The 15,194-nt window shown below is 40.5% G+C and overlaps 1 protein-coding gene across 3 annotated transcripts in view; it reads left to right on the forward strand.

The window, feature by feature from the left end:
* Positions 1-15,194, forward strand: part of LOC122814026 (carbonic anhydrase 4-like) — a 329,800-nt gene that overhangs the window by 100,180 nt on the left and 214,426 nt on the right. For all 3 annotated transcript variants that reach the window (XM_044086610.1, XM_044086611.1, XM_044086612.1), the window contains one exon: positions 12,091-12,178. In XM_044086610.1, the coding sequence (XP_043942545.1) occupies positions 12,124-12,178 (55 nt within the window). In that variant the 5' untranslated portion in view covers positions 12,091-12,123. The remainder of the gene's footprint in view (positions 1-12,090; positions 12,179-15,194) is intronic.

Consider the following 15,194-nt stretch of genomic DNA (forward strand, 5'->3'; position numbering starts at 1 on the left):
GCTGTCCCAGCACTTTGAATATTAGGTAGAAACTGCTGTGAGGAGGGGGCTGCTTGCATTCCCAGCTCCTTTTGTAAGTTTTTTTAAATGTTAGTATTTTTAACAGAAACAAGTATTCTCCGTGGTATCCCTTAAATCTCAAACAACCCGCTCACTATACAGGTATAGTGGGTCCAAAACAAAGCAGTGTAAGAAACGTCTGTGTGGAAGTTTTTCAATTCCCGTATTTTTAGTTAATCACTATATATTAAAAAGGAGAAACAATTCAGAAAATGGTAGTAGAAGTAGCAAACTTAAAAATGTCCTAAATCAAAAAATAAAAACTTATTTTGAAATATTATTAATATTATACAGAATTATTAACTCTGTTTGGTATTCAAAAGTAATCCAGGCAGGATAGACAGTCTGTTTCCAACTGAAAATCCTTTATTAAGCCCACAGACAAGTGATCTAAACAAAACAAAAAATAAACAGAATGATAGTTTCATCCCAAACGTTCTGACTAGTGTACCTATTATCAGGTATGGGAGTGGTTTATTTAGTTGTAAAATAAAGTGTTTTGGTATACATGTTAACAAATTCATATCTCGTCCCTCATCCTTATTAGTCTGATATTCTAGCTGGCTGCCCTTCTTATTAAACGTCCTAATAATTTAAACGTTACGCACTTAAAAATATAATAAAATTAATAATGATGTGATACTTCTTATTAAATATATTATTATTAAAGAAAGTTTGTGAATTTATCAGACATTATAACACATGGTTGGAAATATTTAATCATTAGACATCTGGCAATCAAAAAATATATATTTTGGCATCCAGAAAAAATACATTGTCCAAAACAAAATCTATTTCCATAAATTATTGTTAACAAAAAATGCATCTGATGTTGTAAATCTTCATTCATTCCTTACTGATAGGACTTCAGTTCCGTCCTCAGAACCGACATGGCCAGTACCAAGCTCATGCCTGCCAAAAACTCTCAGCTAAGTCCTACCCACAGTGCCCCTCTCATAGTCTCTCCAGATCTCATTTGCTGCATTCCTCATCAGACGTGCCAAGCCTTTCTCTCAACCTCAGTGTAGTGTTTTTGTGGTTTTTCGAATATAATTACTTTCCTTTAGTCACTTCTCTTTAAGGTTATCCCTTTTGTCTTTAAAGTCCATATTTTCTTAGTAAACCCTACCCTCTACCTTCGGTAGTTCCTTTCGTACCATCGTTGGTACTGTCCCCTCCCCTACCTTTGGTAGGCCCTTTCCCTTACCAGTTTTTGATATTTCTTAGTACCATTGTTGGTTGGATGTTGGGATGTTAGCATAATGGTTAAGGTGTTTACCTTACAAACACAAGGTGCAAGGTTTGATTCTCACATGGGGTAATTGGCTAGGCTGAAAATGGGCCACAAGGGCAGTTAGCCTAGTACTAATCTATGGTACTCATTCCTTCTATCTATAAAAAAAGCCTCTTCTACTATACTGTAACTTCTTGCTGTTGTTTTTTTGGTAGTTATAGTTGTAATTTAGGACTATAGTGTTTTGTGTGTTTTTTTTCATAATGTCTGATAAAGTGAAACTAGGTTTCAAGCAGTGTGATAAGTGCGGGCGTAAGATGCCCAACTCAGACGGTCACGCCCGGTGTGTTTATTGTTTGGGCGTTGACCATATTAACTTGTCTTGTGATATTTGCTCTGGTTTCAGCAACCATACGTTAGCTGAATGCAAGAACAAACCTATTTTGAAGGGTATGTTGAAGACACCCTTCTCGGAGGCTCCCTCTCAGGGCAGAGGTCTCCCCACCTCCTAAACCCAAGGATATTAAAAAACATAAAGAAAAATGGAGTCACTCTGTGCTGACATCTCCATCCTCTTCAGAACTGAGTCGACACCAGACTTCTTCCGCACCGTCGGTGCAGACAGCTTTGGCTCTGGGGTCTCTTTCTCCTCCCTCGGTGCCGACCTTGATCATGACTCAGGCTACTACTCCTGTACCAGCATTGGTCCCATCCACGGCCACGGTACCGATGACTTCAATGGCTCCATCTATGATGACATCTTCAGTTCCAAAGATTGAGATCCTTTGCAGAACATGATACTCCCCATCTTATGATCCTTTTTTGGGGCAGCAATTCAGCCCATTTATTGAAAGACCAGAATCTCCATTGGCAGCATCCATCAGATCCACCAAGAGTCTCTCGGAACAAAATGTGGTGAGGGTTGTGGACCAGCTTTTGGCAGATAGAGGCTGACCGACCCTGACTAGGTCTTCCCTCCCTCTTGGAACGGAAGCTTTCCTGGCATATTCACTTGTTTATCCTCCTCTGACCTCCTCCCAGGTTTCAGAGATTTCGGTACTGATGTCCATCCTGGTGCACTCTGTCTTGGCTGTGATAACTCTTGGTACCACGGCTCTTTGGTGCACCCTCAGAGCAGTGATTGGGCTGCCGGCACCGTGACACTAGTCGCCGCTAATTATTTTCTATGGTGCCGTGTATGGTCCTGGCTCCTGCAGCTACCAGTTCTCTCGGAGCTCCTCACCTGGAGGTGGGCTCATCGGGGTGGGGTGTGACCCCGGTTCCGAGGTTGCCCTTTTCGGTTCCAGGCTCCCAACCCTCTTCGGGTGGGCATGCTTTCCATGTGATGGAGAGGGTCCTCGCTTCTACAGGCTCACAGTTGGCACCATTGGCATCAGAACCAGAACTCCTCTCTGGCATGCAGCTGTCCCAACCTCCTAATCTGGGATCTCGGGCACGGGAGCTGCAAGACCGTCCCATGAAGGGAGCCCTTTCTCCGGAGTCCTCCTCAGAAGACCCCACTGGGGAGCCACCCTGGAAGAAACTTTGCAAGAGGAAGCATCTCGATTCCCCCAAGGAATGCATCACAGAAGACACCAATTACGATGAGGGAGAGGGGTCCCTATGGTCTCCCCCAGAAGACATCTCATTTGGAGACATTCTCAAGATCCTCAAGCAGAGGGAAGATTGAAAATCCTCCAACCCTTTTTCGGAGAAATTGCTGTTCCTGCATGCATTCTGTGCTCGACCATGGGTGACCCCACCTGCAGATGAGCTCATTAGGCTTATCGTGCAGCGTGTGTGGAAGGCTCCGGACAACATAGAACCTGTCCCCCAGAGTCCCGATAAAATTTTGTCCATGCCTGAAGACCAACCCAACTGGTCCTGTGGTGCTCAGGAATGTTCTTTCTTAGGGCCACCCAGGATTAAAAATAGTTGGGGACTCGGTCCTATCAGTAAGGAATGAATGAAGATTTACAACATCAGATAAAGAAGTTATGTCTTACCATAACGTTCCATCTGTGTTGTAGATCTTCATTCATTCATTAATTCCCAACCTCCTTCCCCTTGCCTGGACTCCTGGCGGACTTTAGGATTACTTTATTAGTTAGGGTATGTGCTCAGACAGAGTCTCCTACTATCATTATTAATCGCTTTATAGTATAAGGGCGGGCAAACTCGATCTGAAGAGACTATGAGAGGGGCATTGTGGGTAGGACTTAGCTGAGAGTTTTTGGTGGGCGCGAGCTTGGTACCGGCCATGTTGGTTCCGAGGACGGAACCGAAGCCCTATCAGTAATGAATGAATGAAGATCTCCAACACAAATGGAACGTTATGGTAAGACATAACTTCTTTTTTTGGCCCTCCCTAAAAATATATATCTTCAAAAAAGCTTACTAAAACTAACCAATGTGGATATTAAAAACAGTAAGCCAAAATGAAAACAAGAATACAACCTTATATGTACATTTAGTAAGTAAGTTAAACCAGGAAAAGTATATCAGTTTAGTGCTGGCCAGTGTGGGGCAGTAAAAAATAGTGTCCTTATAAAGGTAGTGAACACTCTATATAAAATAGCACTAAAATCAATACTATGATCCGATGATAATGGAAAAATAAAATAAAATTTGTTCTGTAAACAATATGGTAATTTTCTAAGTTCCAGTACATCCTTAATTAAACAGTAGTAATTTAGTCCAGGCTTTCTGAAAGAGTTTAGCTTTAATTGCCATATGGTTCATGTTTTTCTAGTACATTCAGGATGTCACCTTCAAGATCACCCATGTCTGTGTGATCCAGTATCTGGAATTTAAACCTGTGTGTCTACTTTGCAGAGAAATGTGTTTGGCTAGTGCATTATTTTTACAACCAGAGCAGATTTCTGCCCAATGACACGAAATCCTACGCTTAAGTTTATTTATAGTCTTGCCCACATAAAATGCATCACATTCATTGCGCTGTGCCCTGTAAATGACTTTTGTAGTGCTACAGTCACCCCCTGCACTGATCTTAATGGTTTTCTTTAAATAAGGGCAATAAAACTTTCACCTTGCTGTGTATATATATATATATATATATATATATATATATATATATATATATATATATATATACACACACACACACACACACACACACACACACACACACACACACACACACACACACACACACACAACACACACTGTACAATTAGCTTTGCATCTTTTAGTGTTTCTTTTATATAGTCAAGGTTTAAATTCAACAAAACCTCCAATGCTCTTATCCTTCCTGTAAACAAAGGGTGGGGTTTCACCTAAGATGTTAATCAGATAAGGGTTTCCTGTGATTGTGGCCTAGTTTTCTTTAGTAACATTATTGATGCTGTGATAATCTAGGCTGTATGTCAAGATGCAACTATTTTTGCATTTGTTATTCTCCGTGGAATTTCTTAATATTCTCCTAATAGGGAGGTTGAGTGAAGTTGCTTTAATCCTTTTTAGTTCTGTAATGGGTTCCAGGATGTTTTTTGACATCTGACTTTCATAGTTTCTGACAAGGAAATCATTCTCTAAATTGTTCAGGTTTCTCAGATAGGGTTCCATCTCTGTGGTAGTTCTAGCTAATCCATAGGCCTGGAACTTCACATTATACTTTTTTTTCAGGATGTAGACTTTTACTATGGAGTAGTAAATTAACCCTCGTTCGTTTTCTGTACAGATCAGTGGTGATTCTGTTATTGTTGGTGACCTTGTAAATTTGCATATCTAATAAACTGATTGAAGTAGAACTGTGTGAAAAGGTAAATTTCAGGAAGGGGGTAGTTTGATTGAGGTAAGTGATAAAATCTCCAAGCTGCAAGGTGCCGCCTTCTCATGCAAATAGCATGTGTTATGCTGCATGTAGTCTGTGTTGTTCAATACAAAGTCCTCCTTCCTTTTGCCTGGGTTATGTTAGCTGTGCTGGGAGCTATGGCAGCCCCCATGGCTATAGCAGTTCTTTGTTTGTAGTGTTTGCCGTTAAAAGTACAGAAATTAAAATCCAGTACTGGATTAATGAGCTTGCTTACCTTTTGTAGCTGTGCCTGTCTACCTTGATTATGTCTCTTATTTTTATCTTATTTTATTTACCGTTTGTTAACCAGGTTGGTCTGTCTGGGTAAATGCCCTTTTTCAGCAGAGACCCGAGGAGAAAAGCTCCAGTTACAGGACAGTGATTTTTACAACCAATAAAGTATTTTCGCATACAGTTTATACAAGATTTATATATACAATATAGGCAGCAGACTAGATTACATTTTTGCAATTTATGTGGTGAAAAAAGAAAGAAAAGGAAAAAAAATGAAGCAATAGAGATCAATCAGTTATGTACCTTAAAGGCACAGGAAGAACATAAAAATCAGGTAAATCAATACGTTGGAAAGGGAAATTACTAACCTATGCCTTAGTGTAGTGAGGTGCACAGGCATCAGGGAGACAGTGCTCCATGCACAAAGTGGGAAGGAGGAGGAGGAGCAGAGAGAGAGAGGAAAGTGAGATTGGGGGTAGAAGTAAAGAGTGGAGATTGGAGTATAATGGGTGGGCATGGCTATAAAGATAGGACTATGTATCAGTGAGGGAAAGTAGCAGAGAGGATGGGAGGAGAAGAGGTGCAGTCGTCAGGGAACTGAGAAAGGAGGGGGGAGGAGGAGGTGTAGGCAAGGTTCAGGTTGGGTTTTTACAGGTGCAGTTCCAGGAGTTAAGCAGATCTTCCTTTATAGTGAGTTTGAAGTTCGATGGGTTTTGGATAGTTCTGATATGGGGGGGGGGGTTCCAAGAGGAGCCAACTGAGTGGCTATGCAGCATTTTTCCTATAGCTTTATTAGGTTTGGTGATTTGAAGGAGGTGTTGATCGGAGCTACGAAGTTCCCAGTTTGGGACATAAGGAGAGATGATGGTTGCTAGAGATGGACAGGCTGTTGTTTGATGGATGAGACTATGTGTCAAAAGGAGTTGAGGTAGAAGGAGTTGATTATGGAGTTCTAACCAGTGGAGGTTTTGTAAGGAGGCTGTGATGTGAACTGCAGGGGAGGTTTGCGGCAAATCTAGCAGTTTTGTTGTAGGTAAGCTCGAGTTTGGTCTTGAATGATTCCATAGCTGCTGTTATACAGTAATTGTGAGGGAGCACTGTGTACAAGGATTCCACATAGATAGTTAATAAAATACTGTCAGCTTCCACTGTAATATTTTTTTTTCCTCAGAAAATACATCGAATCTCTTATGTATGGCTTATTCTGTTCTGCTAAAGGTTTCAGCAGGTAATCAAGGTAAATGGCTGTGGCTTCATTAAGGGAATATACACTTGCCACCACTGATCTATTGGGTGGGTCTTCTCTGTTCTTGTGTGGCTTTGGTATTCCAAAAAAGTTAGGTAAACGAGGGCATGGCCTCCATAAATACTTATAAAGATTTTCAGTAACAAGTCTTAATCCCCATAATGTGGTGACATTAGTGTTCCATGGTAAATAGCTCATAGAAAATGTTATCCTCCAGCATGTTCTCTATCTTTTGGTTGTAGCTAGTGGTATCAGTCACAAAAATACTGCCTCCCTTGTCTGCCTTCATTACACACCTGGATTTATCATTGCCTAGCTCAAGCAATGCTTTTCTTTCTCCCGGTATTAAGTTATAAAGTTTTGATTTTTGAAGTAGTTTTCTGCTATCCATCTCACAGTTCACTTCCAAAACAGCTAATGTTGTAGTGGTGGGCAATAGCTACTAGACCTTTTTATAGTTTCATCAATGGGTTTATTTACAAAGTCATTAATTTTGCCATGAAATTGTACCTTTAAGTTGAGCTTCATCACAAACAATTTACAGTCTATCAGTATGTGAGCTGCATCGCTTCTTCAGCTTGGTATAAATTAAGTCCTTTTGATAATACACTTCTTGCATTTTCGGTCAGTGCTTTAACAGAGTGGTTTCATATAAGGGGAGCAACCAGTGTTGTGACTGTGGCTGGTTCCTCCGTCTGAGTCTGGGACCTGTGTTGTAGTCAGGGTTGCAGTCGGCATTGCCCAGGTATCATATTTACCTCACCCCTGTCCACTGTTTGGGTTTCCTGTCTCCTAGGGGGTATGGATAGGGTCTAAAGTTTTTGGAAATCCACCTGTGCTTTCTAGAATCTCAGTGGGTTGTAGTAATATACCTCACTGTGGCTGTGGTGGTGGGGACCCTGGTAAGAGGAACCAGCCCTGGGGCTCTGGTGGTGGTGGTTGTGGCTCTGGGTCTTGTTCTGGTACTACTGTTGGCTCTGGTATTGGTGTGGTGGTTGGTGTCTGTGCTGTCGATTTTGGTCTTCCTGAAGAAACTGGTCTCTGTGAAGGTGCTGCTGTTCCTGGTAATTGGATTGTCTGTGGTCCCGGTTGTCCTGGTGGTTCTGTAATTCGTCCTGTAGATTCTTCTGTTGGTTCTGATCTACTCTGTCTCATGTTCCTATTCTGATCTATCTGTGATGTCATAGGGTTCTGTGGCATGCTGATAGCCAGAGGGGATTGGGATGGTGGGGAATGAGAGGGGGGGCACCCTCCTGGTGGGCCAGCTTTGTATGCCCCTGTCTGGTTCTGTACAAAGATCTCCCCTGGGAAAATCCTATTGAGGTCTGCTGGCCCAATTATCATTTCTCTTGTATCCCCTGTTAAAGCTAAAACCTTGCCTATTTCTTAGAAAGTCTTCCAGGGTCCTCTTTGTTCAGTTGATCTTAGTTTCATTGTATTAATCTTTCTTTCTTTAATGGACTGCTCATATCATTTAACTCTTTCTTTAAGAAGCACAAATTTAGCATCTCGGTCTCTGTGATTCTCTTTTCCAGTGTTATTTTTAAAGATGTGGTATCAGCCTTTGCAGCTTCCTGCACACTAACGTTGTTCCGTAATAGCAGACAAATAAGCTGGCATCCTCAAAAATATCTTCCCATTCCTTAGAAAGTGAATCATCCATACTTTTCCATGTTGGCCTTTTGTTCAGTCTAAGTCCCCTGGGTAGTCTCTTCTTATCTAGTAGAGACCCTGCATGCGTTTCAGTTGCTTTTCTAGTTTAGAAAAATATCTCTGAATTCACACTTTTTGGGCCCTGTGTTTCCACTCCATTTTCTGTATCAGTTTGCATCTTATCTGGTTCCTTTTCACTTCAGGTAGGCACAGTTAGTAAATCTCTTAGTCTGTCATTATCCATGTTGTAAAATTCTGGAATTCCATACCTAATACGGGATCCTTTTACAGAAAGCTACCAGAGTGAAAGTTCCGTCAAGAGTTATCATAGGAATTACTGCCACCGGAATGAGCTGTTTTCCAGTTAGAATGGCAGATTTGAATGTTGCTGTAACTCATCTGGACCCACAGCGAAAAAAAATATTACTACATGTCGGTTGTCTGGTACTTGAACAAACAAGGAGGAACCAGGTCCTACCCTCTTTGCAGGGAGGCAATGAGAGTATGGGAGTGGGCGATTGCTACCAATCGCTACCTACTAGCACATTCCGGGAAGTCCAGCGTGATAGCCGACAGGTTGAGCAGAACTATTCTCTCTCCTCACGGTGGTCGCTAAGCGACAAGATAGCCTCACAGATCTTCTCAGTGGGGAATCCTGTTCGATCTTTTCATGAGCCCCTCAATGCAAAATGTCCCATTTCTTCACCCTGACTCCTGCTGCGGGGTGACACCCAGGGCAGCTCTAGTCCACGATTGGCCCTCCGGCCTGCTGTATGCCTTTCCACCTATTCCCCTTCTCGAAGGTGATTCAGAAGGATTAGTCTAAAACAACAGAGATGATATTATCGCCCCGTTCTGGCCTCGACAAACCTGGTTCCCCTTTCTATGCAAATATGTCCTTGGTTCCTGGATCAGCTTCGGACCTGTTGACTCATCAACCATTCCTTATCCCCAGAAGTCATGCACATCTTATCTTCGCTCACAAGGCTTCTACCAAGAAAATATATATCGATAAGTGGAAGAGGTTTGCCATCTGGGCCCAATCCCGTGGAGTGGATCCAGTGACAGCTTCCGTGTCGGAGGTGCTAAAGTTTTTAGCCACTCTATTTAACCAAGGGTCTTGTCCACCATTAAAGTACAATTGGCAGCTATCTCTAACTTTCATGAATGTATTAATCCTTCCTTAATGAGCAACAAGTTATGTAAGGCTTTCATTAAAGGAGCTTGGCTGTTACGTCCCCCTACTGTTCATCCGGCACCGCCATGGGACCTTAACGTAGTGCTAGGGGAGCCAGCAGCTACCTGTGAATTAAAGTTCCTTTCTTGGAAAACTGCCCTCTTAGTCGCCATTACTTCTAGAAGAGTTTCAGAGCTCCAGGCCTTGTGTATTAACCCACCATACTTGGTTTTCACAAAGACAGAGTGTCCCTCAGACCAAATCCATCCTTTGTTCCAAAGGTTTGCTCTAAACTGGCTCTTGACAGTCACTAGAACTACCTGTCTTCTTTCCCAAATTTTCAGATAGGTCTGAATCGTCTTTCACTGCTTGGGCGTCCATAGACAATTGCGTTTTTATTTGGATAGGGCGCAAAAAACCAGAAAGTCAGACCAGCTTTTTCTATCTTTTTCCGATAACAGATTAGGTAATGCGGTCACTAAAGTCACTATTGCTAAATGGATCAGGGACTGCATTACTCATATTTATGCATCCTCGAATAGAAAACTCATAGCTCGATTAAAGCTCATTCTACTAGAGCTATGGCTACCTCAGCAGCATTTCATTCTAAACTTTCTATTGATGACATTTTGTGCGGCTGCCACGTGGACCTCCTCACATACTTTCATTTCTCACTACAAATTGGATGTGGCATCCAGGGGTCGAGCTTCCTTCGGTTCCACAGTTCTCAGGAGTGTTTTCCAGTGAGCCTCCCAGGAATAAGGTGCTAGGACGCTGTCCCATATGTATTGAATGCATCTTTTAGTTATGTACTTACCATAACTTTAGATGTATGGGATCCATCTACATTCCTAATAACCCACCCTCCATCCCCTGCCTCATGGATCAGGAGAGACCGGTCGATGTGAATCCAATCTTTCCTCTCTTGAAAGACCTGAGTATGTTATACTAATGGTATGTCTCTGTGTCTATGAGTGCGGACAAACAAGATCTGGGGAACTAGTGGTGGTGCATCCTGGGATATAGAATAGCTCAGCCAATAAGAGACTGCGTTCTATTGTGACCGGTGCAGTCGGAGCCGAGGATCGGCTCTGAACCCATATGTATTGAATGTAGGCGAGATGGATCCCATACATCTAAAGTTATGGTAAGTACATAACTAAAAGTTTCTGTTCTCAGAAACATACTGCCTTAGACTACAACTTAAAATCAGGGCTTAAAAAGTATAGGGATGATGCAACAGCAACTGTAAAAACAGCATTAAGGATGACAAGAGGGAAAGCAATAAAGGGAGAAGATCAGTAGAAACGTGTACGTTAGATATATTCATTGTGCTCACTTGTACACCTTCTTCTGAGCAGTTCTGAAAAACAGCATGGCTTACAGATGAAACGTTGTACAGAACTGCGTAAACTGGTAATTACATCATTGATTAGTTAGAAGTTTGCCCATTTGAAAAACAACCCTTTCTCATCTCTGTAGGAGGCAGCAGATGAAAATAATGTGTACTTTGCTCAGTACATAGAGGTGGCCTTTCAGTGTGAAGTGGGGTGGGAGCTGTAGTATGAGGCCGTAAGTATAGGATGCGGAGGTCTGATTGCACCACTGACCCTTTGCTACCACATACAAAGCCAGGTGGGTGTAATTCCTGAAGTGAGATTAATACTGTAGTTTGGAACAGATTAATGAGCCAGAGGGAGTGACAACATGAACAAACTGATTATACAAGGGACTGATAAATTTAGATGAAAGATATTTTTTTAATTGCATGGTAAAAATAGGGACAGAAATTGAATTGATTTAATCATAGTAAATTGATCCAATGCAGATCCTTTTCACTGAGGACCTATGCTGCAACAGGAAGGACAGCAATATTTAGACCATATATAGTAGCCAGTCATTCAGAATGTTACATGTGTAAGTAAATAGTTGTAGGCTGTGGATCCTAGGAAAGATGTAGTTCTCTAACTCTTATTTGTCCATCATAGGGCCTCATCTTATACTGACAGTAGTGAAACTAATAATACTGATGGAAAGGAGACCTCTTAAGTGTGACACTGGACCTCTGACCATTGAGTCTGGACCTCCCACCAGTGACACTGCGCCTCCCACCTGTGACACTGGCCACACACTTCCAGTTAAAATTATTGACCCAGGTGCTTGTCAGATGAAGAATGTAAGATGCTTGGGGGAAGGTTGAGAAAAACTAGGGGTACAACTACTCCCTCAGGGATGCATGTCAGTTTTTACACTGCTTGGCATTCTGCTGGTGGAAGTTGGGGTGAGGCTTGCAGCAGGGAAGTACTAATGAATAGATGATAGTGCAGACAGACTGACAGTGTATCTGGTGTGTATGTGCATTCACATGCTTTGTGCATCAATATTTCTGCATATTGTTTAAGAAGTAGGCTGACCCAGCAGTTTGACAGCTTTAGAAATACGATTACCCAGCCTTCTGGATTACAGTGAACGGTTAGAATCATAGGTAATGGACAGACCCCGTAGTTTGTTTCAGCAAAAAACACTCATCAGACACTCAAATATCATAATAATACTAAGCAAAATGCAATAAAGACACTGTGCTGAACACACAGTAAGGGAGTCTAAAGCTTGTGTAACAACAACATTAAAACATCTTCTGCATTTATTTATGTATTCTTAAATCTGTGTAGGTTGTGCCACGATATTCCAGGCCCTGTGAAGCCATGGCCTTCATTCTGTCTCTGTTTGGAGCAGCAGTCTTCTCTATCTTCACTACAGGTAAACTGTTTCATGTCTTCCACTGCTGCTCTTAACTGTTCATTCTTAAAAAAATGAGTGTAACTGCCTTTTTACAATACTGAAATGTATAACCTCGTTTCTTATATGACTTACATATGTATAATCCCCTTTTTAAGATAATTAAAAACTATATATTACCATCTGTTTACACTGTGTATAAATGTGTGTAACCATCTTTATACTGTACTGATATGTATAACCTTTTTTTCTTACAGGACTTATATATATATATATATATATATATATATATATATATATATATATATATGTACACATGTGTGTGTGTGTGTGTGTGTGTATATATATATATATATATATATATATATATATATATATATATATATAATCCCCTGTTTACAGTACTTGTAGCTATATATAACAGTCTGTTTACACTGTATATAAATGTGTGTGACCACCCTTATACTGTACTGATATGTATAACCTTTTTTTCTTACAGGACTTATATATATATATATATATATATATATATATATATATAAAATCCCCTGTTTACAGTACTTGTAGCTATATATAATAGTCTGTTTACACTGTGTATAAATGTGTGTAACCACCTTTATACAGTACTGATATGTATAACATCTTTTCTTACAGGACTTATGTATGTATAATTCTCTTTTTACAATATTTGTAACTATGTATTGCCACCTTTGTATACTATCTTGGTAACTACCTATCTACTTTCGGTATGGTATGGGAGCTGTTCGGTCGCAGATAAGAAATCACTGCAGAGAGTGGTGAAAGTTGCCGAGAGGATAACTGGCATTAGTCTGCCCTCAATCCAGGATTCTTATACATCAAGGGGCATAAAGAGAGCGTCCAAAATACTAAATGATGTAATTCATCCTGCAAACAGTCTGTTTATGAGCCTGTCGTCAGATAAAGGATACCACAGTATTTGCTGCAGGACAACTAGATTCAAAGAGAGTTTTTATCCAAATGTGATCAGACTTCTTAATTCCAACATTAGAGCTGATCACTGACAGGTCAGGAAGTTGGGACTTCCCATTCACTGTGTGATATTATGTCATCTATTATTTATTAAGCCCAGCCAACCATTATAATTTATACTACTAACCCAGGTGCAATATTTTTTCTTTAGCTGCTACTGCTGTGTGCTTGTTCACCCATAATGTGTACATGGTTCATGTGCAATACTATTACTTGAACTTTGCTGCTAGATGTGTATTTTTAGTATCTTAACAAGTCTGTGTTTCTAGGAATATATGTAGCTATATACTTACGTATAAGTTGATTTATAAGATGGTGGTAGTATTATTAAATGTTGTTTTAAATTGTCTTTCTATGCATGTAATTTATTTTTTGTCTGTCCCATGATGAGCTGATTGCACAGAATCTCATTTAATCTACACTTGTGTAGATCTAAATGACAATAAAGTTACTTTTCACTTTTTTGACTACCTGTATGTACTTAAGAAATGTGATGATGAAGACCTTAACTGGTCTTAACTTTTTAAAGATATCAGATAACTGAATACTTGCCAGGCTTTTAAGAAACCAAGTACTGTTAAATCTCCATTAGTGAGAATATGTTGCAAACTTTTGGGACCTGCTGTAAGCATGAAATTAGAACCTTGCTGACAGGTCCAATTTTAATAAGCCTTTTAACTTGAATAAAATTTAATGTAACACATTAAATAAATTAAGGAAAATGGATCATTTGGATTACGTGAAAGACAAAGAACAAGGTGTTCCAGTTATGCATACAAATAGTCATGAAGACTCTGAGATGAAACATTAAATGATTGTGATCGTTATAAGAAATGCTACAAATGGGGAGTGTGGTAGTTTATGGAAAACATAATTATTTGTTGCTAGACATGTTATCGAATAGTGATGTTGACATGAATAAATTTGATTTATTTCAAAATGTGAATAAACAATAATTTGGGTTTTTGTTTGGTATGCCACAATTCATAAAAATTAGTTGGATCACCTTTTAGTTGAAATTCATGGGTCTAAAATACAGTTTTCCACAATGTTTTTAGATACCAAGTTACAAAGGTTTTTAAACTTTGTACCCTCATATAGCAAAGTGTTGAGTAGATGGAAAGAGTACTTTGAAGGGCTGATGAATGAAGAGAATGAGAGAGAGAGAAGGTTGAATGATGTGGGGATAGTGAATCAGGAAGTGAAACAGATTAGCAAGGAGGAAGTAAGGACAGCTATGAAGAGGATGAAGAATGGAAAGGCTGTTGACCCAGATGACATACCAGTGGAAGCATGGAGGTGCTTAGGAGAAATGGCAGTGGAATTTTTAACCAGATTGTTTAATGAAATTTTGGAAAGTCAGAGGATGCCTGAGGAGTGGAGAAAAGGTGTTTTGGTACCTATCTTTAGGAATAAGGGTGATGTGCAGAGCTGCAGTAACTACCGAGGGATAAAATTGATCAGTCACAGCTTGAAGTTATGGGAAAGAGTAGTGGAAGCTAGGTTAAGAAGGGCGGTGATGATTAGTGATCAACAGTATGGTTTCATGCCAGGAAAGAGCACTACAGATGCAATATTTGCTCTGAGAGTGTTGTTGGAGAAATACAGAGAAGGTCAGAAGGAGTTGCATTGTGTCTTGTGGACTTAGAGAAAGCATATAACAGGGTGCCTAGAGAAGAGTTGTGGTATTGTATGAGGAAGTCGGGAGTGGCAGAGAAGTATGTAGGAGTTGTACAGGATATGGGTAGTGTGATATTGGTGAGGACTGCAGTGGGAGTGACAGATACGTTTAATGTGGAGGTGGGATTACATCAAGGATCAGCTCTGAGCCCTTTCTTATTTGCAGTGGTGATGGACAGGTTGACAGATGAGATCAGACAGGAGGCCCCATGGACTATGATGTTTGCAGATGACATTGTGATATGTAGTGAGAGTAGGGACCAGGTTGAGGAGACCCTGGAGAGGTGGAGATATGCTTTAGAGAGGAGAGGAATGAAGGTCAGCAGGGCTAAAACAGAATATATGT

The sequence above is a fragment of the Protopterus annectens genome, chromosome 10.part0 (assembly GCF_019279795.1).
Source record: "Protopterus annectens isolate FY-2018-M chromosome 10.part0, PAN1.0, whole genome shotgun sequence".
NCBI lineage: Eukaryota > Metazoa > Chordata > Ceratodontiformes > Protopteridae > Protopterus > Protopterus annectens.